At 43.1% G+C, this 24,267-nt stretch overlaps 2 protein-coding genes across 5 annotated transcripts in view; one reads left to right on the top strand and one right to left on the bottom strand.

Annotated features, from left to right (window-relative positions):
- Positions 1-493: 493 nt before the first annotated feature.
- The window catches only part of TUBGCP5 (tubulin gamma complex associated protein 5), a 1,496,334-nt gene continuing 1,472,560 nt past the window's right edge, over positions 494-24,267 (bottom strand). For all 4 annotated transcript variants that reach the window (XM_033947661.1, XM_033947658.1, XM_033947659.1 and 1 more), the window contains 2 exons: positions 12,781-12,881; positions 494-805 (listed from right to left, as the gene is read on the bottom strand). In XM_033947661.1, coding sequence (XP_033803552.1) covers positions 765-805; positions 12,781-12,881 — 142 coding nt within the window. In that variant the 3' untranslated portion in view covers positions 494-764. The remainder of the gene's footprint in view (positions 806-12,780; positions 12,882-24,267) is intronic.
- On the top strand, positions 18,355-18,878 carry LOC117361990 (voltage-dependent anion-selective channel protein 3-like). Its single transcript, XM_033947663.1, is given in 2 exon segments — positions 18,355-18,804; positions 18,806-18,878. Coding segments are annotated over 2 exon segments (438 nt in total). The 5' UTR covers positions 18,355-18,439.

Here is a 24,267-nt window from a genome sequence, read left to right on the forward strand (position 1 = left end):
ATGTTAGCTGCAGGGCAGGCAGGAACAGAAGACGAGCCTCGCGGCTCGAGATGTATTGAACTCCGCGGGTCCCCCGTCCAGCTCTCTCCTGTCCACGTGGGGCGGATCGCCCCTCTTCCTAGACTGGTGGTACTGCCCTGATGGCGGCCCTGACCGTACGGCACACCAGGCAACATCTCGCGGCACACTAGTGTGCCGCGGAACAGCGGTTGAAAAACACTGAGTTATAAGAACATAAGCATTGCCATATTTGTTCATCAAGCCTTGCTTTTAACAGTGGCCAATCACAAGTACATGTCAAAATCCCAAAAGAGTAAAACAGATTTTATGCTGCTTTTGCAGTATAAGCAGTAGATTTTGCGAAGTACATTTTTATAATGGTGTATGGACTTTTTTTTTAGGAAGATCTTTTAGGAAAATCTTTTTTTTTAATCCTAAGCTACTGTGGACTGAGTTATTCTTACCGTATATATAAATCACACATCAGAACATTCATAATTCTTTTTAATAAAGTAAAAATATTTTACATAATTCCATCAGTTCAAATGATTCAACAATAAGTGAATAAAAACGGGGATAAGGTATATTAGCTTCTTTTTAACTTTTGTATACAGGGTATCATATTCATCAATTATAATTCTAAATAGAACATAAAAGGTCCAGAATTGAATACTGAATATATATATATACATATATATTGGTGAAACATTGAAAAGAAAACAACGGCTTTGAACAAATTCATCAGTACTGGATTGCTGCTGCTTCTAGTCCATGCCAGCCATAAGCGATAAAGCTAAAGACTCCACTATAAACAAAAAGAGAAATTTTTTTGATTAAACAAATGGTCATAATGTACAATGATCAAATTTAAACATCAAAACCAGGGCTTAGAAATGAACTTTCCATCAATACTTATATATCTTTAAATCTTATATATCTTTAAAGGAGGAGTCCTGTTTATTGCGCATTAATCTTCCCTTACAGTACTTGATTATCAACTCAATTAAGGGTTCTCTTCTATCCCCATGATCATGAAAGGGAAACAAGTTACACACTTTGGGCCGGATTCTGAATAGGACACCCGGTCTTAGAAGCCGATGGACATCCTAAACAGAATCGTGTGTACAGTTAACCCGATTCTCTAACCGATGTCCATGTTACAGAAGCCAGTTAGATAATCAGGTACAATGTAGGTGCTACCACCGAGCTTATCACGGCAAGGGATCTCCCTGCTGCGATAAGTTCAGCGGCAGCGCCTATGGCCACCAGTCCCACACTGAACGAACGTGGCAAGAGGGATACCCAATCCCTCCTACCCAAAACACCCCTCATCTGCCCTGAATGCGGCCGGAGGGATGCTCAATCGGGACACAGTTTGCAGAATCCGTGCCTTTAGGCACACTATATACTCAAATTGTTAGCAGCAGTAGTATTGCTTCAAGATTAATCAATAAGTCACCAAGTCCCTTATTACTTACATCTTATTAGAAAAAAATTATTTCTAGCACTTAATTAGTATTTTAACCCTACTAAGTAAGCACAACTCTACAAACCAAAGATACAAATAGGACAGCAAATCACAAATTAAAGGCAATTGTTAAATTACACAATAACCAGAATAGAGCTAGCGAAATGCAATATATGTAGCCATACATTGCCTGTTGGATAGTTCATCTATGCACAGTGCAGCAGTCGATCTTTAGTTGTGTGTCAGAAACATGGACGCTCCATTGCAAGTTTGTACCACTGAATAACAATGTACAGTAACTTTGGGAAGAGGGAGTGAAACCTGTGGAAATTCACCGTCCAATATTGACTCAGTATGGACATGATAGTATCATGAATCAATGAAAGGTTTATGAGTGGGAAAGGTTTAAAGAGGGAAGAACAGATGTAACAGATGTAGTCGAAGAAGGTCGTTCTGGTCGCCCATCAACATCGCGCACACAAGAACACATTGACAGGGCAGACGCCTTGATTAGAGAAATCTGATGGATAGTCTCAATTGGCTGCAAATTTAGATATCAGCTATGGATCTGCATTTGCCATAATGCATGATTGTAAGGGTATATTCTTTATAAGCTATGTAAGAAATCACACAAATACGTTTCTTTTTCTTATTTTTAACTATGACTACTGGCTGTGGAATTTCCCACCCCCCTCCATGAGAAATGAAACTTACTTTTCCCCCCATTGTGACAAAGGGGGGACTATAAATATGTGATGTTGGTCTGAATAAACACTTCATCTTTCTTTGGCTATCGGTGTGTGTGTTTTCTGTCTCCGGATACATCCATAGTCAGGACAGCAGAACGAGGCTAATACAATTTGGAACCTATTTGTTTCAGCTGGGTGGCGATGGTTCTGGGACTCTATGTGAGTATCTGTTTTCTAGTGCTCACTGGTCTCTGCCCTCTTCCACACCCTTATTTGATTATTGAGGCTTTTGGCAAGTCTCGAGGTTTTTGACCCTTTGTGCATTTGTAGTGGTGGTTTTGGGAACCCCACAGATTACCTGTCCTTTTTGGGAAGGACTGCTTTAACTAATTACCTGCCCTTTTGGGAAGGACTGCTCTAACTAATTCAACTGTTCTGCTGTTCTGGCATGTTCTTTTTCTTTCTATTGCATTGTGTAAGTGAGATTTGTGCTTTGTTCTGGGTCACAAGGAAAGCAAAAACCCCAAGAAGTAAAACCAGATAAGGGTAGACAAGAGTAGGAATGGTCAAACTACACAACACGATCTATAAGTAATTTTTATATATATAAAATACATGGGAGAGCCCTCAGTCACACAGCCACCCACTGGAAACTCCTAGCAGTACAGGCTGTCACTTGGCTTACACCCAGAAGAGTGTAAACTGTGAAACATCCGTGTTTTTAGTGATAAAGTGCACCCAACAGTGGTAAGTGTGAAAAAAGATATAAATAAATAAAAAAAAACACACTCTACCATTCACTGCAATTGTCTCTACCAGAGGGCCAAAATATCCAGGGGGCCAAAATCCAGGGGGCCAAAATATCCAAAAATCCAGGGGGCCAAAATATCAAACGTCCATATCCAGCAAAGCAAAAAATACCAACGGCTCCTCCGTGGAAACTAACAGCCAGCGGATATCTTAATTCGTCCGACGGGACTCCGTTTCGGGGGTGCACACCCCCTTCTTCAGGAACAGCTGGACTGCGCTGTGACCCTCGAAATCATCCGGTACAGCTTAGATTGACAAAGCGGGAAATGGCGCTGAACCGAACAGAATGCCTCCAATTTAAACTGCAGACACTGGAACAGCATTGGATGAACAAGTCACATGACTCTCAAAAACCACGGAGGAAAGAAAAATCACCTGACCCCAGGTAAGCTACAAAAATGGACTGCAAAAGAACTGCAAAAAAAAATTGTTGTGTTAAAAACCAAAGCAGAACAAAGAAAAAGAATAAGAATAATGATGGTAAAATTAAAAGGTATGTTGCCATGATGGTAAAATTAAAAGGTATGTTGCCATTCAATGTAGTCATTATGTCCAGTGGGGGCCAACGCTTGGAGTTCAAAGATCCAATACTGCTCCCTCCGTTGTAACCAAGATAGTTTGTCCCCCTGATAGTTTTCATAAACCTGTTCAATGATAGACCAGCGTAGATCTTGAAAGGCGTGCCCCAATTGAATACAATGAGGCACTAACGGAGAGCTCATCGATTGTGTATTAATACGTGAGCGGTGCTCAATGAGGCGAGTCTTGATCTTTCTTTGAGTACGGCCCACTTATACCATACGGCAGGAGCATGTGATAACATATATTACCCACATGGATTTACATGTGGTAACCGATTTGAGGGTATATATTTTATGAGTCATAGGATGTTGCCATGTGTTGCCCTCAATGGTGAGTTTACAAAGATCACAGGTATCACTACACTTTGAGTGTTGTCCCTCCTGGATGATATTACTACGATCTGCTATGTATTTGGAATGAACCACATAATCTGCAATATTTTTAGCACGAGAATATGCTATACGGGGGGGTTCTTGAAAGATGGAGTGTAGCTGGAGAATATGCCGTTTCCTGATACTTTGGGCAACAGCCGCAGCTTGATCTGAAAAGGACAACACGTAGGTGGTTTTGACCTCTTCTTGAGATGGAACCGTAGACAACAAGAGGGTCCTATTGGCATACAAAGCTCTGTAAAGAACTCGATGCGGATAACCCCGCTCCTTGAATCTAATGTAAAGTTTCCGAGCTTGAATGCGAAACTCATCAAGGCCTCCGAACACGTAAGGACTGACTTATAGGCAATGATTGTTTAAGCTTGGTGGGATGGCAGCTAGTGTAGCTTAAATAATTATTAACCTCCACTGGTTTTCTATATACGGTAGTAGTTAAAGTGTGGTTTGACTTATAGACCCATACGTCCAAAAAGGATATCTGATGTTGATCGGACACCATTGTGAATCTCAAATTGGTGTCCAAAGAATTAAACCAGTCCACAAAATGATTTAACAACTCTGGGGGGCCCGTCCAAATACAAAAGACGTTGTCAATGAATCTATACCACACTTTAATGTATGAAAACCAAACTGATGAGTACAAGTGACGATCCTCAAATCGTGAGACATATAAATTGGCGATGCTAGGGGCAGCAGCCGTGTGTCTGGAGCTAATTGGATGCGGTCAGCTCTAATGCGGTCATGATGAATGTCCTGCATAAAAATTCTAGAAATAAGTTCTAAAGCAGCAGTTTGGGGTATGTTGGAATATAAAGATTCCAAATCCATCGTGACCAAAAGGTGGGTATCTCGGATGTCCGTAATCTGTGTGATGCATGACAGAAAATGAGTAGTGTCCTTAAGGTAAGACCTTGCTTTGATGACTTGGGGTTTAAGAAACCAATCTATAAATTTGGACAAAGGCTCCAGAACAGTGCCTCTTAGAGACACTATGGGTCTACCCGGAGGGGGATTAATATTCTTATGAACGTCGGGCGGCACGGAGAAGACAATTTTAAGAATCTTTTTTCCGCTCCAGTTAATTGACCTTCATACACTCTTCTGGGTGTAAGCTAAGTGACAGCCTGTACTGGGAGTTTCCAGTGGGTGACTGAGGGCTCTCCCGTGTATATATAAAAATTACTTATAGATCGTGTTGTGTAGTTTGACCATTCCTACTCTTGTCTCTCCCCCTTATCTGGTTTTACTTCTTGGGGTCTGGGAGGTTTTTGCTTTTCTTGTGATTTCTATACCTCCCAGCTATTTTCGGGTTTTGTGAGATTTCTACAGACTATTTTTACCCATTGTTCTGGGTCAGACAGGCACTAAGGCTGGCTTTTCTTCACTTGAAAAAAAAAAGTTCCCCACGCTGTGCCTCTGGGCAGTAGTGAGAGCTTTCACCCCTTCCTCCTTTTTCCATGCCTTCCAGTGAGATAGCAGGCGGCCTTTTGGCCTTTTTTTCTCCACATAATTTTTTTCTCTAGGAGGAAGGGGGGGTTGGAGCAAGTTTAGTGGGGAAGAAAAAAAATTGGCTCTGTCCAAAACAAAGGGGATTGCAATGAGGTAAAAAATCTGCCCATGAGACCCCTTAAACTATTTATCTCCTTCCTGTAAAGGGAGAGGGGATGTTTGGAGAAAATAATTTGAGACGGTGCCTTAAACAGAGATGGGATGAGCTGAATGGGTCATTCAGCATAGGACTTAGGAAGAAATACAGCTTTAGTAGTTGAGCTAATACGAACAGACTTTCTTAAAGCAAGCGATGCTTTGGAATTCAATACTTTTTACCAGTGCTTAGGAACCATTTTGCATCTTTACAAGGAGTTTGTTTGTTTGTGTTGTGCCTAGTAAAAAGGAACTTTATTCTAACTGTGGTATGCATACCGTATTTGTAGGGATTTGCTGTTTTCCCTCCTCCCCTAAGGCCAGCATTTTTTGCCTGTCCCTCTTTGTTTTTTTACAAGAGAAGGGGGAGAGAAAACATTTCCTCGTGACTAGAGTTGAAACTTCTTAAATTTTCTCACATTCAGAATAGGTAGGGAGAAGACAATAAGAACTAGTTTTCTGATCTACATGAACAATTTATGAATTAATAGTTTTAGGATATCTTTTGGCTTTAGGAGACATTAGAATTCTTTTATAAAGCTGTGGGTGTGTGACTTTTGCTGGCACCAATTTACGGTGACAGAAGAACACTATTGCCTGCATATAAAAATACAAAAATCTAAGCATAGGATTATTACCAAAAGTTACAGTACTCTGCACATTTTGATGTTTTGAAAGAAAAAAAAAAGTCAAAGGCTTAGTATTTGGAATTTAATCGATTTTTTAACTTGGGAACTTGGTCGACGAAAGCACTGGGGAGATGGAAGAAACAATTTGGGGTTAGAAATATGGGAAAGGTTGTAGACTCAGGTTTGCTCTATGGCTGATGTGGATTTGGTACGTTGCTAAAAAGGGATGTGTTACGTGTTTAAAGGTATGTGCTATTAAGAACATAAGAAATGCCTTCGCTGGGTCAGACCTGAGGTCCATCGCGCCCAGCAGTCCGCTCACACGGTGGCCTGTGCAGTAAATTTCTATCCCCTTTTCCAGCAGGAATTTGTCCAATCCTTTCTTAAACCCCAGTACCGTACTCTGCCCTATAACGTCCTCTAGAATTGCATTCCAGGTGTCCACCACACGATGTGTAAAGAAGAACTTCCTAGCATTTGTTTTGAATTTGTCCCCTTTCAACTTTTCCGAATGCTCTCTTGTTTTTTTATTTTCTGAAAGTTTGAAGAATCTGTCCCTCTCTACTCTCTCTATGCCCTTCATGATCTTGTAAGTCTCTATCCTAGTTTTTCCAATCTCTCAGCGTATGAAAGGCTTTCCATCCCCTTAATCAGTGGTGTCGCTCTCCTCTGAACTCTCTCGAGTAACGCCATATCCTTCTTAAGGTACAGTGACCAATACTGGACACAGTACTCAAGATGTGGACGCACCATTGCCCGACACAGTGGCAGGATAACTTCCTTTGTTCTGGTTGTAATACCCTTCTTGATTATACCTAGCATTCTATTCACTCTCTTAGCGGCAGCTGCGCACTGTGCCGTCGGCTTCATTGCCATGTCCACCATTACCCCCAAGTCCCTTTCTAGGGTACTCTCAGTCAATAACATCCCTCCCATCGTATAAATTATACCTCAGGTTTTTGCTTCCCACATGCAATACTTTATACTTCTCAACATTTAATTTCATCTGCCATCTCTCTGCCCATTCCCCTAGTTTGTCCAAGTCTCTTTGCAATTCTTCGCAGTCATAGAAACATAGAAACAGACGGCCCATCCAGTCTGCCCAACCTAATGACCTCCTCTACCTTTGCCTTGTGAATAGATCCCATGTGCTGATCCCATTTGGCCTTAAAATCAGGCACGCTGCTGGTCTCAATCACCTGCAGTGGAAGACTATTCCAGCGATCAACCACCCTTTCAGTGAAAAATAATTTCCTGGTGTCACCTGCCCCTGATTTTCCACGGATGCCCTCTTGTTGCTGTGGGTCTTCCTCCGCTTCGATGCGGCCCGAGAGATACTTGAACATCTCTCGATCATGTCCCCCCTCTCTCTGCACTCCTCGAGCGAGTATAGCTGCAGATTAACGAATCGTTCTTCATACGGGAGATCCTTAAGTCCCGAGACCATCCGGGTGGCCATTCTCTGAAATGACTCCAGTCTCAGCACATCCTTGCGATAATGCGGCCTCCAGAATTGCACACAGTATTCCAGGTGGGGCCTCACCATGGATCTATAATGGCATAATGACTTCCGGCTGACGAAACCCCTGCGTATGCAACCTATGATGAGGTCTTTGATGAGGCCTGCTCCACCTGACTGTCAGCCTTCATGTCCTCACTGACGATCACCCCCAAGTCCTCCTTTGTCCGAGCTCCACTAAATAGTTTGGTATTGTCCGCAAATTTTATTATCTCACACTTCGTCCCTGTTTCTAGATCATTTATGAATATGTTAAAAAGCAGCGGCCCGAGCACCGAGCCCTGCGGAACACCACTCGTGACCTTTCTCCAGTCTGAGTAGTGGCCCTTCACCCCTACCCTCTAACCAGTTCTGATTCATCTATGCACGTCTCCGTCCTCAGTTTCCGGAGTAGACGTTCATGAGGCACCTTGTCAAAGGCTTTCTGGAAATCTAGGTATATGATGTCTATGGGGTCTCCTCTGTCCATCTGTTTTGTTAATTCCTTTGAAGAAGTGCAATAAGTTAGTCAGGCACGACTGCAGAAACCATGTTGGCTGGTTATCAGAAGTTCGTTTCTTTCAAAATGATTCATGGATGTTTTCTTTTATCAGTGCTTTCGCCACTTTCCCCGGACCGAGGTCAGACTCACTGGTCTGTAATTTCCGGGTCACCTCTTGATCCCTTTTTTAAAGATGGGCGTAACGTTGGCTATCTTCCAATCTCTGGAATCACACCTGTTTTTCAGAGATAGGTTGCAAATTTGCTGCAGTAGTTCCGTTATTTCCTCCTTTAGTTCCTTCAGAAGGCTCACTTCCATGGATGTTAACTTTTGTGCTTGATTTCCATTAAAGATTTTTTCAGGTTTCCGGTATGTTGGTTGTGTCTTCGCTTGTAAATACAGACGAAAAGAACATGTTAAGTCTTTTCTGCGGACCTCTTTCTCTTCCTTCACCGCTCCTTCGCGGTCCTCCGTTACTTAAGAACAAGTTGTGCTTTAAGTAACCTTGAATTGACACTGCAATACTTCATACTACCTCTTTATTTACCCCTGGACACTGTATTGTGCTTTACCTAGTAAGATCTGCCTATTTCTGTAGATTGAAGCTAGTTATGTCTCTGATTGCATTATCTCTTATGACTGTGTGACTTGACTGAAGACATGCCCTAGGCAGAGCAATGGAGCCCATTGACTAAATTGTTTGTTTTCTCTTTCAGAAGTTCAAGCATACATTTAGACTCCAGACCCTTTTCTGATTATTGATTATTGTGCCATGTGTTACATGAAAATTTACTTTGCTAGTGCTATGTTCTATGATGTTTTCTTCTTCCTTTTGTATAATCATGATGGATGAAAGCAAGTTGCCCTACTGGTAGCTCTGTTTGTTTTGTGGCCATGTCATCTCTGTGTTGTCTGTCTGTTTGGTTTATGGGGTATCCCGGAAAAATATACCATTGGCCATTTTTGGAGTTTTTATCCCCATTTTTTGTATTTTTGTTGTTTCCTATTTATGTTGTTTCAATTGCACAATATCTTTTTTGATTCTTGTTTTCATGGCCTGAGCGCTGCTTAGTTAGGGGTTATATTATTAAGACAAAGGTTCTATACAGTGTTTATTCCATGGTGCCCACTGGATCTGCTCAATTAACACATTTCTGGCATAATGGGGGTTTTTTTGTGCCCTACACTGAGTATATCCTTATGGTCTCTTGAATTCCTTACTAGTTGTGCGCAATCCATACCAACTTCTCACCCTGTCATCTTATGAACATTGTGTATCTGCCTATTGTCTCTCATTTCCATACTTATACCAAGTCATTGTCCTCCTTTGATGATACCTCCTTGGATGATACCTGAACTCCTTTCAAGCTGGTGTGTCTCTCTCCCTGTCTGTGCAGACACCTTTCTCTCCAAGTATGGACCTTACCAGTTTAAAGAGACTGATACCCCTGCAACATCACATCCTAACCTTTTCATGGACTGGAACTGGACTTGGACTGGAACTGTTTATAAATGTTTGACTGTAACTGGCAGCTTGTGGTTTATCACAACCCCCACCTGGTGCCTTTAGCAGGTGCTGAGAGCCCCCTCATTACCCTCCCTGCCCGGTGCCTTTGTATTTTGATGCATGCATGTTATTTGATGTTGCTTATGGTCATGGTACTGCCCCTTCTACTGTTCCTCAATTAATAATAATAATAATAATAATAACTTTATATTTTCTATACCGCCATAATCTTGTGACTTCTAGGTGGTTTACAGTGAAAGAGAGCTGTACAATCAGCAAATTACAAGGTGAGAACAGGTAGGAAGTCACTGAATGTTTATAGGTTACAAATAGGTTACAATATAATCTTAAGCATTTTACATCAAAGGGGCTGGATGGTCAGCGAATTACAGAATACAGGTCACCAAATAGTCAAGAGAGGAACAGAATACATTTGTGAAGAAGTGTAGTATCAACATAAAAGAGAAAAGTTTTAGGATGGAGGGGCGTTGTCTGGCTGGGAAATAAATCTATTGAATAGAGCGGTCTTGATTTCTTTCCGAAAGGTGCCTGGCTTTGTTGGTGAAATTGCCTAGCCAGGTTTGCTGTCTGGCAGCTTGAAACTTAAAAGTTATATCCAGAAAGGTTCTGTATTCGGGTAGGCAAAGAGGTTGCGATTTCTGGTTGTCCTTGTGGGGGTGTAAAGTTCGAAGTGAGGTAATAGGTAAATTGGGGCCATTCCCCACACCAGTTTATAGCAAAAACAGAAAAACTTGAATAAAGTCTGTGCCTCAATAGTAGGGGCTAATGTGGTCACTTTTCTTTAGTCCGAATATTAGTCGGACGGCCGTGTTTTGCACTATCCTTAATTTTCTCAAAGTTTTTTTGGGTGTACCCACGTAGATGATATTGCAGTAGTCTAAGGTGGATAGGATCATTGACTGAACTAGTAGTCTAAAAGATGGAGGGTCAAAATATTTTTTAATGGTTTTTAATTTCCAAAGTGTGTGGAAACATTTTTTGGTCACCGAGTTTGTGTGTTCGATCAAGGTCAGGTGGGTGTCTAGGGTGATTCCTAGTATTTTTATAGCTTTGGATATTAGATGATCATGACCATTTAAGTGTATTGTTGTTGTGCTGATTTTGTCTTTTGGGCTTGCCATGAAGATTTTTGTCTTTTCTGAGTTGAGTTTCAGTTTAAAATTAATAGACCATTGTTCTATTTCGGTCATAATATGGGAGATTTGTTTTGAGGTGTCATTGGTCACTTTGGTTACTGGGATTAGGATAGAGATGTCATCGGCGTATATATAGTATATTAGGTTTAACTTTTGTAGAAGATGGCCTAAGGAAGAAGTATAGATGTTAAATAAGGTGGGAGATAGGGGGGAACCCTGGGGAACTCCCGATGGACTTTTCCAAGAATTAGAATATCTTTTGCTGTACGGCAACTCCTCCAACCATCTTAGTCGCTCTTCTCTGGACCCTTTTGAGTAGTACTGTGTCCTTCTTCATGTACGGCGACCAGTGCTGGACGCAGTACTCCAGGTGAGGGCGCACCATGGCCCGGTACAGCAGCATGATAACCTTCTCTGATCTGTTAGTGATCCCCTTCTTTATCATTCCTAGCATTCTGTTTGCCCTTTTTGCTGCTGCCGCACATTGCGTGGATGGCTTCATCGACTTATCGATCAGAACTCCCAAGTCCCTTTCCAGGGAGGTCTCTCCAAGTACTGCTCCGGACATCCTGTATTCGTGTATGAGATTTTTGTTACCGACATGCATCACTTTACACTTATCCACGTTGAACCTCATCTGCCCATTTCTCGAGCCTGATTGCAGATCTTCACAATCCCTCTGCATCTTCATTACTCTGAATAACTTCATATCATCCGCAAATTTAATCACCTCGCTCGTCGTACCTATGTCCACATTGTTTATAAAGATGTTAAAGAGCACGGGTCCAAGCACTGAGCCCTGCGGCACCCCACTGGTGACACTCTTCCAGTCCAAGTATTGTCCAATTACTCCCTGTTTCCTATGCTCCAGCCAGTTTTTAATCCACGTGAGAGGTGACACTCTTTTACGCTTCAAAGACCATGCAGGAGAACAATGTTTTCTTTTTGAAGCTCCTGAACAGAATGATGCTTACTGGACTTGTAAGCACTGAGATGAGGAGGAAGATCTTTGGGCTGACAGTCAGACTGAAGTCGGACTAATACTTAAACCCCCAAGGAACCATGCATGTGAATGGGGGAGGCAAAATTACAGTCGGCACCCTGAAAAGCCCCACTGAGTCTCCTGTTGGTGCTTAACAGCCTGTGCTTAAGCCCTTGTGAATCAGTAGGCATATGCACCCCAACTCTACTAAGGACTAGGGATAAGGATCCCGAGCTCCACAAAGTCTTCTGCATGCTGGTCATATAGGTCCCCAAGGGATTAACCTGCCAGCTTCAGATCCAAGTGCTTTTTCTCCACAAAGGCAGAGCTTACTCTTGCACCAGGTGCACCGAAATCTGCAAAAAAAAACAACAAAAAACCACTCTAAAACCCAGAGAAAATAATAAAGAAATATTCAGGGCAGATCAGAAAGACACCTTCCGGCTTGTGTTCAGAAGGAAAAAAGGGTAGCAGAGCCCTCTGGAGAAGGAGAGAGCAGAAAACCTGGAGTGGATTTTTTCTATATGGCCCACGAGTATTGAGAGAATACCCTACCGTCCAGAATGACATATCTATTGCACTAGAAAATACAATGCAGAATTTTTGCAATTTTTTTGCCCCTTGTTTTTTAAATGCAGAAACGCTGCCTCGGACATCCCCCAGACCTTACCTGGTGGTCTGGCGGAGACAAAGAGCAGGAGCGATCTTCCTACACAGAGCCATCATTAAAATGGCTGCCGTAAGTTCCCGTTTGGGTACCTCTAACAAAATTTAGCCATGTTTTACATTTAGGAATATTTGTAGCAGCACAGAAAATAGACTAATTCAGAAAGATTATTTTCTAGAAAATGAGTTCATGATATCAAGGTATTTAATCTAAACAATATACAAAATATATAATCTAAACAATGTATACTCACAGTGGGGGAAAGATCCTCTACAGACAGCCTTGTTTAGAACTTTCACAAGAAAGGTGTGACAATTTTTAAAATCAGATTCCATTTTCTCTATGGATTCTATCCTGTCAAAAGAAAAGTGGCTTTATATTCATAACTTTCATGAAATCTGCATTTAGTTAGAATATTAACTTTATTTTTATCATAAATATTTATAATTAATAATCTGGGTGTGTTCACTTTTCCCCAAAAGAATTTGGAAAATGCAGCTAGAGGTAGAAAATCCTTTTATGCTTACAGTATTACAATTACACTCAATTACACTTGTTATCTGCTGTTACCATAAAAATCAAGGAGACTGAGCTTGACTGAGCATGCTCAAGATATTCCATAAATTTATGAATCAGTTTAATGTCTTATTTACTTATTTCTGAAATCAAAAAGTTTTTAGAGATTTTCTAAACTTACTATAGTCAGTCACTTTTCTTGACATTAAAGGTAAAACAATCTAATATTTCAGAACCAAAAATATGAAGGAGGATGAAAATATTTTCTTGTATCTAAATTTGTTCACACTAGGGTATTAAAGCATTAAAAATGTTTAGTAGGTACAATATATGTATTATAGGATTTTTTTATAGAAATCCTAACCAAGCTTAACATATATATTCTGGAGTTTTTTCTATAAATAATCAAATATAACATGGTACAGATCTTAAATGACACCCTCGCCTCTTTAGGTAACCAATGCAATTCAATCAGTAGTGACCAGGTTACTCATACTTTTTGGCCAATCCTGGTTTTAAAATTACATCCTAAAGTATTTGTAGCCCATGATTCTATCCATTTAAATCAGTGTTGCATGTCCCATAATGCACTAGGATGCGGTTGGCAGAAATCCAGGACTAGCCAAAAACTCTCCCTTCTGGAATGAGTAACCTGGTCACCCTATTGATTGAATTGCATTGGTTACCTATCAAGGCGAGGGTGTCATTTAAGATCTGTACAGTCTGTGCAGCAAATGTTTTTGACCATATATTGTATCATCTATAATAATAAAACCCTAGAGCGCGCATGCGCTGTTGAAATATCATGAGTCCTGGTGGCGTGAGGTGTGCTTTTGTGTCACTCCTCACAGTGCCTGCGCTAGCTGGAGGCGCATGTGCCAGCGACTCCTCCCTCCCACTGCTGCTCCTCTTCAAAGCGCTTCGGGTCTTCTACTGGCCTAATTTCCTCTACCGTGTCCCTGATGACGTCATCAGGGACGCGGCAGAAGAAATTAGGCCAGTAGAAGCAGTGTGTTTAGTTTGCCTGGGACCTGCCAGGTTTGTCAGCCGTCTAACGGTGGGAGGGTCGGCTGGGAGGGTCAACGGGGGTTTCTGTTGTGCCGGGTAGAGTCGGCGGGGGTGTGTGTGTGTGGAGTTGTGGCGTGCCTAAGGTCGGGGGGAAGGGGGGAGTTGGGGGGGTGTTAGAGATGTACCTAGGGTCGGCGCAGGGGGGGGAGGCAGGCAGGCAGGATGGCATCGGGAGGGTGGTTTCCATGGAAACATGCTGCTCAGGCAGGGAGGCTGGCATCGGAGGAGGGTGGGGGATTTCATGGAAACATGCTGCGGGCAGGCAGGTGGACTGGCATCAGGGAGTTCAATGGAAGGGGAATAGGAGGCAGTTAGGCAGGCTGGCATCGGAGGAGGGTGGGGGGTTTCAATGGCAGGCACGCAGGCTGGCATCAGGGGGGTGGGGTGGTTTCCATGGAAACATGCTGCTCAGGGGGATGGGAGGCAGGTAGGCTGGCATCGGGGGAGGGGTTTCAATGGAAGGGGGATGAGAGGCAGGTAGGCAGGCTGGCACTGGAGGGGGGTTAGGGGAGGAAGGAGGCACTGGGGGCATTAAGGACATAGAAAGGGGCACTGGGGGCACTATGGACATAGGAAGGGGCACTAAGGACATAAGAAGGAGGCACTGAGGGCACTAAGGACACAGGGAGATTCACAGACAGAAAAAATGACAGACAGGCAGCGTGCAAGGAGAGAGAAAGAAAGAACCCCCCCCCCCCCCCAGACAGATATCTACTCTAGCACCCGGGCTTAAAGACTAGTATTACAATAATCTGAGCTAGTTAAAATCAGGACACTTAGGCTTTCCACATAGTAGGCTTTCACATGGGCCTTGAATATAAGAAAATTATAAAATATAATGTTCTTTTATAAAGTTCTTTTTCCATTGGATCTGTTATCTCATTCACAGTGAAATTTGTCATCTATAATAATAAAACGCTAAGCACGCATGCGCACTCTCACCGCGTGTTCCCTGAGATCTGATTTGTGCCAGCAAGGGTGCGCATGCGCGCTTATCCGAAGGTGCGCTAGAGACGCGACAGGCGCGTTCGTTGGCGGGACATTTAGAGGCAACCATAGAGGGGGAAAATAAAAGTGTACCATAGTCGTCAGAGGGCGCGGAGCAGCGGTCCGGGAATGACAGAAAAGGAGAAGCGAGAGTTGGTGTCACTCAGAGACGGCTGCTGCAGCCCCTGTCACCGCCTAGGCCTCCCAGCTACTCATACGCACCCTCCGAAGGGCTGGGGCACAAAGAGCGCCTCCTGCTCCCCCCACTCCCTAGGATGAACCGAGAAACGTAGCCAGACCGGCCTCCGCGACAGACCTGAGGAGCCCAGCAACTTTCCGCCCCGGCTCTTGCGCTGACCCCGCCGCCCGGGACCTGAGTCCCCTACCCTTCCCGCGGTCCCGACTACGAACCTGGTAATTCCAATAGCATGTGCAGCAGTCTTCACACGCTGCTTTGGGCCCTTCTACTGCCCTGATTTGCTCTGCCGCATCTCTGATGATGTCATCACGGACGTGCCTGACTAAATCAGGGCAGTAGAATGACCCGAAGCAGTGCTGCACATGCGAATCGCCAGATTCGTAGTCGGGACCGCAGGAAGGGAAGGGAATGGGGGGCGGTAAGGGACTAAGGGAGTCGGACAGACTGCGGGAAGGGAAATGGGGGTAGAGGAAACACTACTGCTGCTGCACAGGGAAGTGGTGTGGGGGGAGGGAAATGGAGGGGGAGGGAATGCTGCTTTGGCTGCTGCACAGGGAAGTGGTGGGAGAGAAATGCTGCTGCATAGAAAGACAGACAGACAGCGGGAGGAAGGGAGACAGAAAGAAAAGAAGAAAGATAAAGGAGATAAAGACAGACAAAGGGGGCCAGGAACAGAGACAGACAGAAAGAAAGACAGCGGGAGGGAGAGAGAGACAGAAATAAAGACAGACAGACATATATTCTAGCACCCGTTAATGTAACGGGCTAAAATACTAGTGGGTATATACAGTAATTGAATTTACTACTTAATATAAATTCAGTTTTATCTTTTACGTTGTATTTTCAACAAAGCAGCCCAATATTCCAGTATTGTTTATTAAAAGACTTTCTATATTGTCTTTACAGGAAGGGGAATGTAGTGCACAAACTAAAAATGGACTAGAAAGGAAGACCATTTTTTAATAGGATAGAACAAAGCACAATAAAGAAATGATTCATACAAGTTACATAAAATATTAAAATATAGTTTTATAAAAAGGGTGCTGTAAACTTAATTCCAAAACTACATGCACTACTCCAGCATTAAGAACAGGAAAAATGCCTGTTCATAAAACCCTAATATGTCTAAACCATTCTTGATCTCAGGTAGAATTCCATCAAATTCCTATGTGAATAGGATGCACTGATAGTAATATCACTTGCATATATAAAAAGACTAAAATTTAACAGAGAAGCATAGCAAGGAGAGTAATGGAGAGCTGGAACACTCTTCCGGAGTCTGTTGTAGGAGAAAACATCCTCCAGGGTTTCAAGACTAAGCTGGACAAATTCCTGCTAAACTGGGACGTACACAGGTGAGGTTGGACTCATTTTAGAGCACTGGTCTCTGACCCGGGGGCTGCCTTGTGAGCGGACTGTTGGGCACGATGGACCACTGGTCTGACCCAGAAGCGGCAATTCTTATGTTCTTTATTCCATCAGAATCTATATATCTGTCTTTTGAGGCAAACCAAAAATGGAAGCTCTGTGTATCTCCCACCATACTTTTGGGGGTCCCTTTCCGGCAGAGATTGTGTGGTTTCTACAACAGAGTCCCAATTTGGGTGTATCCTGCAGTGGACAGCAAAGCATCACTTAGTCCAGTAGATTCTGCAGCTCTTCCCAAACATGGCAGTGTCTGAGTTGTTACTAGCAGTAGGAATTGTATTGCTGCCAGTAACTTCTTTTTTTTGGGGGGGGGAAGACTTTGTTCTACTCCAGATGAATTGCCATTGGGGGCTCAGGACTGAGGTTTTCTATTCCTCTCCTGGCAAAACCAAAGGAGGTAACACTGGGCTCTCCCAAAACTGGATCCCAAAACTGGAAGAAAATATGAAATCATAGGAAGAGAAATAGGAAGAATTCTCTATTCAACAAGATAAAACTCTCAAGATACCCTTTTACAAGATTATTTATTATTTCATAGAAAATTGCACTAAGCAATTACATCTGCACTTATTGAACTTTCCTATATTGAAGACAATATTACCTGGAGAAGTGTTCCATAAATATGTACAAGATGTGTTTAAATATTCTATGGAGAGTTTTCCTCCACTACATAAAATATATTATTTTCCAATTATGTATTACTTGATTGGTATTTTGGAAAGGTCTCATGAAGAAGTTATGAATAGGACTATCTTGTTGGTGACTTTTCTTTTCACCCAAGATAAAGAAGCATTATTACAATTACAGCTCCTCCTCCCGATTCTTGGTTTCCCCACTTGCGAATTTGGTTATTTGCAATTTTTTTGCCCCTTGTTTTTTAATGCAGAAATGCTGCCCCGGACCTTACCTGATGGTCTGGCGGAGACACAGGACAGGAGCAATCTTCCTATGCAGAGTTGTCATTAAAATGGCTGCCGTAAGTTCCCGTTGTAGTCTTGAGACTACAACAGGAACTCACGGCAGCCATTTTGATGATGGCTCTGCACAGGGTAGGAGCATAGTAAGAACGCTCCTGCCCTGCATCACCGCTAGACCACTAGGTAAGGTCGGGGATGCAGGAGGGAGGCAGGGGTGGGTCAGAGCCATCCCAAAAAATTATTTGTGACTCTCCCTATTTACGGGCCGGCTCTGCCCCTAACCCCCGCAAATATTGTGGGTCTGCTGTATAAGACTACATAACTTACCCCCCTGTCCTTTTACAAATCCATAGTACAGTTTTTAGCGCCGGCCATGGCAGTAACAGCTCCAACACTCATAGCAATTCTATGAGAATCCAGATGTAAGCAGTTCTTTGACCTTTGTCAGCGGGTTGTTAAATTGGGTGCTAGATTTCAATTAAGATACCATTTATAAATGTGTTATTCAACTTGATAACCATAAAACACAATTACTTACCGTAACAGGTGTTATCCGGGGACAACAGGCAGATATTTTCATTTGTGGGTGATGTCATCCATGGAGCCCCGGTACAGACAGCTTTAAAAGTGCATCGCAACTTTAAGTTTTTAGAAACTTCACAATTCTCTGCATCGTGCATGCGCGAGTGCCTTCCCGCCCAATGCAAGCTCGCAGTACCGCACTTCTGTAAGCAAGCTAAGAGGCAAACCAGGGGAGGTGGGTGGGTTGTGAGAATATTTGCTTGCTCTCCCTGGATATGGTAAGTGGCTATTTAGTGTTGGGCTATGAAGGTTGGCTTGCAGGGTACCAGATGGCTTATGAATTAAGCAAATACAAATTGGTCCTGAATAACTTTGCTTTGGGTTACAAAGCTGGAGACTTTCAGTTACACACTAACATGAACAATGGTACAGAGTTCAGAGGTTCTATCTATCAGAAGGTTGCTGAGATTGTGGAAACCTCAGTAAACCTGGCCTGGACGGCTGGTAGCAATAACACTCATTTTGGAATTGCAGTCAAGTATCAATGGGATGTAGACATCTCTCTTTCTGCTAAAGTTAACAATGCCAGTCTCATTGAAGTTGGATACACCCAGTGTCTTCGACCTGGTGTGAAACTAACTCTCTGCTTTGGTTGATGGCAAGAACTTTAATGGAGGTCACAAAGTTGGGATGGGATTTGAGCTGGAGGCTTAATACCATTTTCAGTGGAAAAACAACAGACCCCATATCCTAGAATTACAATAAAAATGAACAGATTTTGGCCTTAAAATATGTGAACTGTCTGTTCTTCTAAAGAATTGTTGTAGTCCCCCCGCCCATAAAAAAAAAAAAAAAACATAACACTAAAGGGTGAGAATGCCATAATGGAAATACTTGATAGAAGTTGTAATATTTGTGCCACATTTTTCAGTTCCTTAGTGTTATTGTAAATTAAATTTGTAAATGGATCACTTCATTTCTCAGACAAAAGGGGCACACGTGCCCATCTATCCAAAGTTTGTCCTCTTCTCATGATCATTTTTATTGGTCTTTGTGTTGAAGAACTCCGATGCTAAAAAAGAGGACTTTTTTGAAGTATGCATTCGATGTGGAGAGCAAGAATTATGTCCTCTAGCAGGGGATCCCATAGTAGAAGCCTGATGGATCAGTCACAGAAGTACTTTGAGGCTCCAAAGAAGTGAGGTCAAGTTGAGCTGGTACAGCGGAAGTCACATGAAGTGGCAATCTCCCTGTAGAAAAAATCATCAAGCTTCCCTGTACTGGTGCCGATGATATAACAGCTGGTAATGATGGTGCCGTAGACTTCCTTGATGTGGGTGACTTGGGAGAGGATGCACCCTGCAAGAGAGAGACAGGTTGGAGGTCTGCAGATCGATGATGTTATCTTCGGTCTGCACTGTGTACTGAACAGCAGCCGCCAATACTGTAGGCATATCAGCAGGTACTATCGGTGCTGCAGGTTGCCTCGGTGAGGGTGACCTTGAATAGGATGCACACCTAGATGGAGAGACAACCTGCAAGTACATGGACTGATGAGGTTTGCATTGAGAGACTCGATGCTGGGAAAATGAGGTGGTAGCTGACTTTCCCGATGATGGCAAAGGCCCCAACGTTGATGACGATTGTCCTTTCGGCACTGTCTCTGAAGGCGAACCAAACAGCTTTTCTTGCTGAATTTGACGGGACTTAAGAGAGTGCTTTTGAAGGGTAGGATACCTGGTGCAAGACTCGATCCGATGATCAGGCCCCAAACACTGAAGGCACCAGCTGTGAGGGTCTGTCATAGAAATAGGTCTTTGACACTGACAGCCCTTCTTAAACCCTGTCATAGGCTTTGACATGGAAAAAACTTGTTTGGCTAAATTAAACTCAATGATTAAATTAAAGATATTCGTCAAAAAGAGAAAAAAACCTGAGGTACAGCCCGAGGAAAAAACAGACAGAAAATAAAAGAAATATTGGTTGGGTTTTTTTAAAGAAAATAATTAAAACAAAGAAATTTGAAAGAAAAAATTGCTCTAAAAAGCAGAAAAAGACAGAACAGGAAGGCAATCAGCAACTGATAGAAAAAAATAGACTTCTTTGCCTTGGGAAAACAAAGAACTGAGGTACTGCACTTGCGTATTCTAAAAACTTAAAGGGCTCCTTTTACAAAGGTGCGCTAGGGTCTTAACGCGCGCAATAGCTTGTGTTAAATTCCTGAGCATGCTAGCCACACTGCCTCCTTTTTAGGAGGCGGTAGATTTTTGGCTACCGTGCGCTATAGTGCACGGTAATTCTGTGCGTGCGCTAAAAACCCTAGCGCACCTTCATAAAAGGAGCCCAAAGTGGCAATGCACTTTTTTATTTTGCAATTTATTCAATTATTACAAGCATATACTTGACATTGAAAGTAGAGTTACAATGAAAAATAACCAGGAATACCAAGTATTGGAAAAACTGGGACAGGCTTAATTTTTCCTTTTGGTGGGAAACTTTATGTCTATGGGCTTCTTTTACAAAGGTGAGCTAGCGGTAATTTTTCAGCTAGCACACCTACAGCATGTGTTAATCTTGTGCGTGCGCTAAAAATGCTAGTGCATCTTTGTAAAAGGAGCCCTATGTAAAAGGAGCCCTATGTAAAAGCCCTATGTAAAAGGAGCCATATGAAAAAATGAATTCAGAAATATTTAAAATGACAAGTGGTCCATTGCTGAATTTTGTTAACTCTGATTAGTTGTATAATGTCTATTTCTTATTTGATTTGCACATCCAGGGAGGGTGGGAAGGAGTAAATATATTTTGTAGTATTCTTTGATCGAATGTAAGTGCTGTTTATGATATTAATTGTATGTATAATTTAATGCACTTTGTTCTCAGATTGAAAATTAATAAAGATTTAATTAAAAAAAGAAAAATAACCAGGAAAAATTTATCAAAATTAATATTAATATGTCTAACTAAACCCCCATATTAAAGCAAAATTTTTTAAAAATTTACTTATAATCAGTACATAGTACATACAGCAATTAAAGTCCACATCAAAGAAGGGAGAGGAACAATATTTAAATATATTCACATCATATATGAAATTTGCCTGTAATCAGAAACAGCTCCAAGGAAACTCGGACTGTGGAGCAAGCCTGGTCCCTATTCAAGGACACAGTAAACAAGGCACAAAACCTATATATACCAAGATTTAGGAAAGGTTCCAAGAAGAATCAGACAAAGGACCCTGCATGGATTACCAGTGAAGTAAAGAAAGTGATAGGAGACAAGAAAAAATCATTTCGGAAGTGGAAAAAGGACAAAACTGAAGGAAACTGGAGAGAGCACAGGAAGCAACAAAAAGAATGTCACCGAGTAGTCAGGAAAGCCAAGAAAGAGTATGGGAGAGACTAGCCAAGGAAGCAAGAAATTTCAAACCATTTTTCCGATATGTGAAAGGGAAACAGCCAGCGAGGGAGGAGGTGGGGCCCCTGGATGAGGGTGACCGGAAGGGAGTGGTGAAAGAGGAAAAAGAGGTGGCTGGTAGGCTAAACAAGTTCTTCTCGTCGGTCTTTACAATAGAGGACACATCCAGTGTGCCAGAACCGGAAAAAATCTTCAGGGGAGATCAAGAGGGGAAATTATCATGCATGGAGGTAAGCCTCGAAGACGTTCTCAGGCAGATAGATAGATTAAGAACGGACAAAACTCCGGGCCCAGACGGGATCCACCCGAGAATACTGAAAGAGCTCAGAGATGAAACAGCAGAGTTACTGCAGCATATTTGCAACCTGTTCTTGAGAACAGGGGTAATCCCGGAGGACTGGAAGATAGCGAATGTTACACCGATCTTCAAAAAAGGATCGAGAGGCGACCCGGGAAACTACAGACCGGTGAGCTTAACCTCTGTTCCGGGGAAGATGGTCGAATCAATGATCAGGGAAGGTATCAATGAGCATATAGAAAAAAATAATCTGATGAGATCGAGCCAGCATGGTTTCTGTAAAGGCCGATCATGCCAGACAAATCTACTGCATTTCTTTGAGGGGATAAGTAAGCAATTGGACCAAGGTGACCTAGTAGACATTATATATCTAGATTTCCAAAAAGCCTTTGACAAGGTGCCCCATGAACGCTTACTGAAGAAACTGTGGAGTCACGGGGTGGAAGGGGGCGTGTACAGGTGGATCAAAAATTGGCTGGCGGACAGGAAACAGAGGGTAGGAGTAAAGGGGCACTACTCTGACTGGATAGGGGTCACAAATGGTGTTCCGCAAGGGTCAGTGCTGGGACCATTGCTGTTCAATATATTTATTAATGATCTAGAAACGGGGACAAAGTGCGAAGTTATCAAGTTCGCGGATGACACAAAACTCTCCAGCAGGGCCAGAACTGTTGAGGCATACAAAGAACTGCAGAGCGACCTGAACAAACTGAGTGAGTGGGCAAAAAAATGGCAGATGAGCTTCAATGTGGAGAAATGTAAGGTCTTGCACATAGGGAAGGGGAACTCCATGTACAGCTATACGATGGGAGGGAGGGTACTCGGGGAAGGCAGCCAAGAAAAAGATCTGGGGGTATTGGTGGATAACACAATGAAGCCGGCGGCACAATGTGCAGCGGCCTCAAAAAAAGCGAACAGAATGTTGGGCATTATCAAAAAAGGTATCACTACCAGAACAAAAGAAGTTATCCTGCCACTGTATCGAGCAATGGTGCGCCCACATCTGGAATACTGCGTCCAATACTGGTCGCCATACCTCAAGAAGGACATGGCAATACTCGAGAGGGTCCAGAGGAGGGCAACGAGGATGATAAAGGGTATGGAGAACCTTTCATATGCCAAACGGTTAGACAGGCTGGGGCTCTTTACCCTGGAGAAGCGGAGACTGAGAGGGGACATGATAGAAACTTATAAAATCATGAAAGGCATAGAGAAGGTGGAGAGGGACAGATTCTTTAGACTAGCAGGGACAACTAAAACAAGAGGTCATTCAGAAAAACTGAGAGGAGACAGATTCATAACGAATGCAAGGAGGTTCTTCTTCACTCAGAGGGTGGTGGACACCTGGAAGACAGAGTACAATTCTGGGGTTCAAAAAGGGACTGGATGACTTCCTGGAAGCGAAGGGGATAACAGGGTACAGATAGAGGTTTACCTTACAGAACATTGAGCGAATAGGGTATGGATATTTTAGGTTAGGTAGGGAACACTTTCAGGTCATGGACCTGGGGGGCCGCCGCGGGAGCGGATTGCCGGGCACGATGGACCCCTGGTCTGACCCGGCAGAGGCAACGCTTATGTTCTTATGTAATACAAAAAGTTTAGTTCTTAATTTGAACACCCACCTCTTTATCTAACAGGAATCTTTCTAACCGATCAGGTTCAAAAAAAGCATCTAATATAATAAAACCCTAAGCCGCGCATGCGCACTCCCACCTGTATGCTCCCGTTTTCTGTGAGCTGTAGGGCACTGCTGGTAGGAGTGCGCATGCGCGCAAATTTCTGTCTCTCTTTCCCCCGAGGCGGATGTCGGCCACGGCGGCTGTTTTCTCCTCCCATTGCCTGCCACTCTCAACCATGATCCCCTCTCTCCCTTGCCTGATAGCCTCACCTGTCCCGCCTTCCTGCCAGTCTCAGCCGGGCTCACTCCTCCCCTCTTCCCTCCCCCCTGGCAGCCCTGAACCTGTTCTCCATTCCCCGCCAGTCTCCTCCTCCAGCGGCTAATCCACCGTCGCCTCCATCACCACTTGATACTCTTCAAGATGGCGCAGCGGGGGCAATACAGGTGGAGACTGTCGGGCAGCTGGCTTCTATTAGCACCAGTTCTTGCCAGCACTGCAGCCCTTCTTTCCAAACACTTTTCAGACAGAGAAGAAAAAAAACGCTTTCTCTGCCACTGCTTTTCCTCTCTAGCACTTTGTCCCCTCTATGGACTTTCACAGCCTTGCTTTGCAGGCTGTGTGGAGCCAGCCTCCCTTTTCACCAAGGTCTTCAGTCCCTCCCAATTGTTACCACAGTCCTAGAGCAGCTTATAATTTCTAAATCAGGTTTCCATACATTCTTCTGGCACACTTAATTCTGCCTCGGCTTCACTGCACCACCCCCACCCTG

The sequence above is a fragment of the Geotrypetes seraphini genome, chromosome 6, assembly GCF_902459505.1.
Source record: "Geotrypetes seraphini chromosome 6, aGeoSer1.1, whole genome shotgun sequence".
Lineage (NCBI taxonomy): Eukaryota > Metazoa > Chordata > Amphibia > Gymnophiona > Dermophiidae > Geotrypetes > Geotrypetes seraphini.